General features: G+C 46.0%; 1 protein-coding gene across 2 annotated transcripts in view; it reads left to right on the plus strand.

Moving 5' to 3' along the window:
* The window catches only part of Myom2 (myomesin 2), a 69,686-nt gene extending 66,252 nt beyond the window's left edge, over window positions 1-3,434 (plus strand). Inside the window, exons 35-37 of one of the 2 annotated variants that reach the window (XM_028766343.1) lie at window positions 588-610; window positions 1,084-1,139; window positions 2,662-3,434. In XM_028766343.1, the coding sequence (XP_028622176.1) occupies window positions 588-610; window positions 1,084-1,139; window positions 2,662-2,973 (391 nt within the window). In that variant the 3' untranslated portion in view covers window positions 2,974-3,434. The remainder of the gene's footprint in view (window positions 1-587; window positions 611-1,083; window positions 1,140-2,661) is intronic. The other variant, XM_028766344.1, reaches the window with a different exon arrangement.
* The last annotated feature ends 4,493 nt before the right edge of the window (window positions 3,435-7,927 follow it).

Genomic DNA, 7,927 nt, shown 5'->3' on the forward strand with positions numbered 1-7,927 from the left:
CAAAAATAACGTGGTGGAAAACAATTGAGGAAGGCACTTGATATGAGAGTTTGCATGCTCGTCTTCCTTTTGGCTTTAGCATCCTCCCCAACAGCAAGTAATCAGAGCATAATTCTTCTGTGTGGACACATGTTCTACACCCTCAGATCCAACCATAGTTAAAAAACATGACAAAGGCAGCAAGCACATTCCTACAGGCCTTTTCCTGTCACCATTCCCAAAATAACAGGCTAGGAACTCTTCACATGGTGTTTACTCTGTTGGGTATTGTAAGTGACTAGAGATGACTGACAGGACCCAGGAGGATGAGTATACGTTGTGCATGAAGACACCATCTGCACATCTCAGGGACTCACACAGCCATGGAGTTTGGAATCCTTGGGGCTCAGCTCGGGAACCAATGGGGAGTGGCTGTATAGTCATGGCTATATGTCATTGGATGTTTCTTTCTTGTTTGCTCTCACTGCTAGCAAACTTTTCATGTCCATGGTATGATTTCTAATCTCTCTCTCTCTCTCTCTCTCTCTCTCTCACTCTCTCTCTCTCTCTCTCTCTCTCTCTCTCTCTCTCTCTCTCGTAATTTCTAGGGCTGCTGCATTTGCCGAGAAGAGTGAGTACTTGTTGGGAGATACAGTTTGGGCTGGGGAGGTGCACACTTCACGTGGTTGATCTTAGTGGCCCAGTTTAAGTGCACCCTGATCTATGTCTTACCTGGCCCCTTCTTCACACCTGTACACCACTCTTACAAGATTCTGCTCCCCAGAGACCAGAACCCTCTCCTTTGTGAGATGTAGCTCTTTCTCCTTGGAGTCCTTGATGTGACCGCCTTGGTTCGGTTGCCTCTCATTTCTATTTCCATAGTGTCACTTGTCCCCCAACCTGCAGAGTCAGCCATTCTTTGTGGTCCCCATGGTAGCTTTCTCTACCCAGAACAAAGCTCTCTGTGTCATCTCCTGGGTGTCATCTCCTGGGTGTGAGCTCATTATGTCCTGTTTCCACCTTGGTATCGCGTGATGTCAGCTTCAGGTCTCTTGTGGGGGCTTCCCTTTGGTACCTCTTCAACCTGGCTCTTTTCCATTGTAGATCGTGGCAAGGTGATTGGCGGCTTACCCGATGTGGTGACTATAATGGAGGGCAAGGTGAGAGAAGACTGTTGGGGACAGGACTGGGATGAGTGTCACATCGTCGCAGGGTAGAGTGCAGCTTTCATCTCAGGATGGGACACAGAGGAGCCCGAGAGCAGGAATCCTTCCCCACTCAGCCTTCATGGCACTCAGAGCTACCTCCCGTTGTGCCGATGCCCTCTGCCAACAGAGAGGTGGGATAGCTTACTAGTCAAGGTTGGGATGCACCTTAGTGTTAGAGGGATTGGCAAATGTGTGGGGCAATGGGCTTCCCTCTCAGCACTGAGGAAAACACCAGCAGCAGCAGCAGCAGCAGCTAGTATTGCAAATCCTCAAACACTAAGTGTGTTGTGTGACCCAAAGAGTTGTTTTAAAGACTTTGGTGACCATGGGTGTGTTGGCATCTGGTTCAGAGGCTTCTCTGAATGAGGTGGTGGGTGAGTTCCCATCTGCTCTGAAACTGTGAGCCACCACCTTCGAATGTGAACAGTCAAAACTTCTTCAATATTAAAGAAAAGAAAACCACCCTGCGCCAATTTCCAAGGTCATTTTAGAATCCATAGTTGAGGTTTTAATTTGCCTCCCATCAGTAGAGTTATTGATATCTAATTGGCACCTCTGCTGCATGATTCCAGCTCAATGTCACAGGGACATAGGCACTTGAAAGGACTTTATTAGGCCCAAATGCAAAATTTATAGACCTCTTTAACAGCCAGTGAACACACGGAAAGCGCCTGAGATGGAGTGACTGTGACATCACAGAAGATGTGATTTTGAAATGAACAGTCACAGGCTGCGAAGTGGCTTGAGCCCAGGCAAGTGTGCAGTCGCTGCATCTGAATTAGGAGGTACAGAGAGTACATTCTCGGAATTTTCCAGAGGAACTTGGAAGATAGATCCCCTAAATCTGAACATAAAGGAAGTATAGGGACTGACGGATGTAGGGACTGACGGATGCTTCATCTGGGAAGAGCAAGGGCTTCCTTTAGAGACAGGGTGGAGATTCAGCTCCTGATCCCCATGCTGGGTGCCTCACAACTTCCACTAACTCCAACTCTAGGGGATCTGATGCTTTATTCTGCCCTCCACAAAGAGCTACACTTACACATACACCCCCCTACATAGACATACAGGAGTGCACATAAATAAGAAATGAACAAACTTAAAAAGTTTAAAAACAAGTTCAATGGAATGATAACAGAGCTAATCCACCCTCCAGGTTGAACCCAGGTTAGACCTTGGAATAAGCAGAACTATTCCACAGTTTTCCTTGGGCTCTCCCCCATAGCACAGGGTTCCTCTGCTCCCACCTCCCTTCAGAGCTTGTGTCTATGAGGGGTTGTTGATGTAATAAATTATCTACAGATGCCAGGGGCATGACAGAGAGAGCACTACGGCCTTTTCTTTCCTTTGAAAGTGTATTATTGGAAGATTCCATACATGTATACAATATATCTTGATCATACCCACCTGATCCCTCCCATCTCTCCCATACTTTTCCTAACTATCTTTTCCCACCCATGTCTTCCCTCCTTAGACCTTGAACCTCACCTGCACAGTGTTTGGAAACCCCGATCCTGAGGTGGTCTGGTTTAAGAATGACAAGGACATTGAACTCAGCGAGCACTTCTCGGTGAAGGTGGAACAGTCCAAGTACGTCAGCCTGACCATTCAGGGGGTGACTGCCGAGGACTCGGGCAAGTACAGCATCAATGTGAAGAACAAATACGGAGGAGAGAAGATTGATGTCACCGTGAGCGTGTACAAACACGGGGAGAAGATCCCAGACGTCTCCCCGCCTCAGCAGGCCAAACCCAAGCTCATCCCAGCCTCCACCTCATCTGATTAAGGGGATCCCGTCTGCCCCCGGGCTGGAGAGATGGGAGGGACATTTGGAGGACTTAGGATGTTGTGTGGTGTGCTGAGTGGATGCCAGTTTGCTGTGATATCACGTGTGGCCAGATGGGCAATCGCACACTAGGCTTTTGATCTTGCCTTTTGCAATGCAAATTTTATGTGTGCAGGAAAAGCTAATGTTTCTGAACATAAGGCTGAAAGTCGTGTGTGAGGCTGAGAGTGGATGGCAGTGGAGAATAGGCTGAGAGAGGGCAGCTGGCATGACCAGGGTCATGGATCTGTGGACTGAGCCTCAGATGGTCCTAGTGTGTGGTGGTCTGGATAGTTACTACTATCCTGAGGGGAGTGGTGGGGCCTGCAGGGCACATCTCTGGAAACCCTTTGTAGAGCCTTTGGGCAAGCTACTTGCTTACCTTCTTGTCTTGCTTTAGACTAATAAAGAAAATAAAAGACATCTTGCTGTGGTTTCTGTGCCAACATCCTGCCTACCTACACGTCCCTATCTTGGCTCACTAAGTGTTTTGGCCTTTATGCTTCTGTGGACCATGGATCACGTCCAAAGAACCAGGGATGGGACACGGCCTCTGGAAGGGATCCCTCCTGTAGCTCCATCCACTGACATAGATGCAGAGAGGGACCCTCAGTCAAGAGTCCTGAGAGACTTGCATTGTGTGAGGCTCTCAGACCATAGATTTAAAGACTTCTGTAGAGGAAAGTGAAACTGTGTGTGTGGCTTTGCCCTGTTCTGACACACTGACTGACCAGGCAGAGAATCTAAGGAGAAGCAGCACCTTACTGGAAAGAAGCACTGTAGTAGTCACTAAGGGGAAGAAAATGGAAGGCTGGCTGAGGTCAGACTTACTTGGGTGACACTGAAAAATGCACAGGGTGACTGCAAGCTCCTTGTAAGAGACCCAAGTTCCTGTTAGGAAAATCATACCCCACTAGTATCATAGTTGCTTTGGAACAGAAAGGTTCCTGGGTTAAGTACATCTTATCTCTTTTGGGTCATTAAAATTAGTTGCTTTTATTGTCACTGTGACCAAATGTTTGAGTAAAGCAACACCAGGAAAGGAGGGTTTATTTTGGCTCACCGTACACAGGCATGACTGCAGGAATCTGAGGCAGCTGGTCTCACTGTGTCCACAGCCTAAAAGCAGAGAGGCAAATCTTGGTATGTAGTTCACTCTGTCTCTATTCAATCTAGAACCTCAACCTACAGAGGAATGAGTCTCCCGTCTCAGTTAACCTAATCTAGAAACTACCTGTTGTATGACAGAACTTTTCGTGAGTCTATGCCCCAGATAAGGAGGTCACAACAGACCAAAGTTCAGACACACAAAAGTCCAACTTGGTGAACCAATGTGGTTACTTATAGAAGTGTGTGTGAGGGGTTACTTACAGGAACAACAAAGTTTCAAAGACAGCTACATCATTGAAGCCCACCCCAGCATGAGTGACTGCTCACAAAGCTGGGAACCTGGAGCATACTGCTCAGCCCACAGTCAGATCAACAGTTGGAGAGTGTCCTTTCCAGGTGCCTCAGTTGGTCTAAATCTCTTCTAGGGTGCCTGGCTGGTTTCTGTATTTTCCAGGTAGCTGGTCTGGTCTTAGAATCAGCTATGCAGTTTTTCTTCTCTGAGGTTCTTTGCAGCTCAGCTTCCTTCCTTCTGAGACAGACTCTCAACTTTCATTGGTTAATTTGGCAGGGAAGGGCCTAGTGAATCTGGTCAGTTTCAGGGACTTCCTGAAGCTGTTTTGAGTTGTTCCCCTTCCTGCTTAAGGAGCTTCATCGCAGGATGGAATGTTTCAGTCTTAGGCAACTGTCACACAATAGTCCCTCACTAAGGTTTTACTGATCATAAACAGCCAATTCTTTTTTAACATCCCCTCATTCTTTTCTTAGATGACATTGGCATCCTGAAATGCCAGTGGATCCTGCTGCAGCCCAGGGAGTGGCAACAAAGACCTGGTTAGTTTCCATTCTTGATCACCTGGTCAGACAGCTGGGTTTACTTAGTCTTATGTCTCACGTACTTCCGGAATACCTTTGGCCAGCACAGACTATTTCATGCGAGACCTTTATTTATTGGGGCAGATTTCGCTGATTTTCTAGCTTAGAAACTCATTTCTTTTTATTTAGCAGTTGTGGTTCATAAGGCAGGGTTGCAATTTATTATAGTCATTTTACTTTATTTTTAATTATGCATGTATGGGGCTTGTGGCTCTGCATGTGCACCACACACAGAAACACGGCTGACTTAAACTTACTGTTACAGCCCAGCTCTTCCTCCTAGCTGGGTCACTGAAAGAACATGAGGGGGACCCAGCTCAAACAGGAAGGGCAAAACCGTTAATCTTCTGAGGAACTTAATGCTGTCTTACCATGTTTATGAGAATCCTTCCTCTCTGCATTTCTTGCCCTGCCTATCTCCTTTCAGCAAAGGGGATGGAATCTATGAGGTACTGTATCAGTTAAAGCATTCTGCTTGTAAGCAATGTTACCAGCCCAATCCACTCATCGATGGCTTTTTTTCCTTTATCCATTGACCAAAATGAAATTGTGTAAGATTAGAAAATGAGTCATACTCAGTTTGGGGAATGATATTTTGCCATCAATGAGATAATATCTACACTGTATGTAATTATGAAAGCACCAAATTTATGGTAAATGAATACCGGATATTGAGATATCCTTAGAGTGAGCCAGGGGAACTTAAAAACTGTTTTCCAAATACCGGATGTCTTCCAGAGTATTCACACATCCGTCTAAAGTCTACAGACAACAAACCACAACGTGTATCTTATACAGCACCAAGACCTCTTCTCCAGTTTGGGAAAAGAAGGCCACCACAGTGCTGTGTGACACTACACTCTGCTTACTCCTCTGGTGACAGAGAGTTGCTTACAGCAAACGGGTGCTTATTTTTTTCCCTAGGAAATGTTTTAACTCAAGAGGGTCCGCACATGAATGTTAATGGCTTAGAAAATTAAAAACCATAAATAGATTCAGAAATTGAATTTCATAAAGTGTACGTGAACCGTAATGATAACACAAAGAAGATGTTTGCGAAGAGAGAGGGGACAGAGCCGGTTCATCACTGGCGGAGGTTGACTGTAGAAGCACTTAAAATAATTAGAACTATTCTTGACTTGAAGGTGACTTTGTGTCCACATCCACAGAGAATGGGTTGGCAAACTGGGGGCTCAGTCCTTCCCCTGTCACGGGTAATGCTTGTTGTCCACCAGAACAGATTTCCAGCCAGTTAGAGGATGTGTTGTGCATGCATGTGACGGGGACCATTTCTTTCCCACATCTCACCACAGTACTGTACTCTTGGGTCTCTCCTAAACGGGAACTCTGACAGCTGGATAATTTCTGATAGAGGGATGGGGGTCTCTGCAGGGAAATGAGAGGAAGGCAGTGTATCTGAAGGACCATACCATTAATTCACTTTTGATCCAAGTGTCTGGTGTCAGGATCAGCCCTGCTTATACACTGAAGGCCTAAAATCAGCAATAGGCCTGACATACATGCCTGCTAGCACCAAGTCTTGGGTCTCTGTGGAAAAACACTGAAACAGATAGCTGGGAGTTATTGTAAACAGGCAGCTTTGGTGGAAGGCTGCCAAGCCTGGCTACTCATAGGCCTTGTAGGTGGGTATCCTTGGTGGATAGTACCAACTTAGATAAAGACAAGTGAATCATAAGCGGAGTCATAGTGCTCTGTCCCCTGAACCTTCACCCAGCTGACACTCTTGTTCTGGAAGATATCTGTACTCTCCCTGAACACTCACACTCCTGCATCATCCCCTTCCCCACATCTTGCCTTTTTGTGTATATAACCTGTGTGTGGAAAAGTAAAAAATACGATCTGATCAGATTATAGTCAGGTCATCACTTCCTCTTTGCCTGCTTCCCCCCCCACTCTTTTTAGGTGACCCCCCCGGACCCCTGTTTAATGTCCTGCTGGACAGGACAGTCTGGGAAAGGAAGTTCCGAGTGAGTGGAAATTAGTAACTGTTTGTTAACAACCATTGCTAATATTCTTTTTCTGTTGTCTGGATGGAGCTTTGGATGACATCTTCCTGATGCTGCACCTCCCATGTATGGACTTCAGGAAAGTCCTTGCCAGTCCTTCCTCTGCCCTTTCATAAGAAAACCTCCTTCTGGAAGCCAGGGCCAACCCTTAGAAATGTCCTTGTCTCTGCTTCATGTGAGAGCAAGATGCTGATTTCAGAATGCCCCAGTCATTAGAGGATGCTGCCATCACATAAGCCAGTGCCTGATCTACCTCTTCTCCTCTGACCAGGGCCAGCTGTGAATGTTTGGTTTATTCCTCATTTTCCGGGCTGGTTTTTTTTTTTTTTTTTTTTTTTTAATGTCAACTTGACAATCCTAGAATAATCTGAACGGAGGGAACCTTAATTGAGAAAAATGCCTCCGTCAGATGCAGATGTAGGGCATTTTCTTAATTACTGATTGATGGGGGAGGGGCCCAGCCCATTACGGATGGCGCCCCTCCTGGGCTGGTGGTCTTGGGTTCTGTGAGAAAGCAGGCTGAGTAAATCACAGTGAGCAAGCCAGTGAGCAGCATCCCTCCATGGCCTCTGTATCAGGTCCTGCCTCCAACTTCCTGTCCTGACTTCCTATAACGATGAAGAGTTATATGAAAGCAAAAGCCAAATAAACTCTTTCCTCCCCAAGTTGCTTTGGTTATAATATTTCATCACAGCAATGGTTATCCTAACTAGGACATTAGAGAATTAGGGTTCCTCTTCTTCTGTCATGAGCCTTGTTTCTTTTTTTGAGAAGTGTCTGTTTAGATCCTTTGCCCATTTGCGACTGGGCTGTTTTGTTCTTGCTATTGAGCTTTAGCAGTAAAACATGGACACTGTGTAAATGATCACAGTAAGACTAGTCCAATTCATATCTCCATGATTGTG

The sequence above is a fragment of the Grammomys surdaster genome, unplaced genomic scaffold (genome assembly GCF_004785775.1).
Source record: "Grammomys surdaster isolate TR1022 unplaced genomic scaffold, NIH_TR_1.0 167, whole genome shotgun sequence".
NCBI lineage: Eukaryota > Metazoa > Chordata > Mammalia > Rodentia > Muridae > Grammomys > Grammomys surdaster.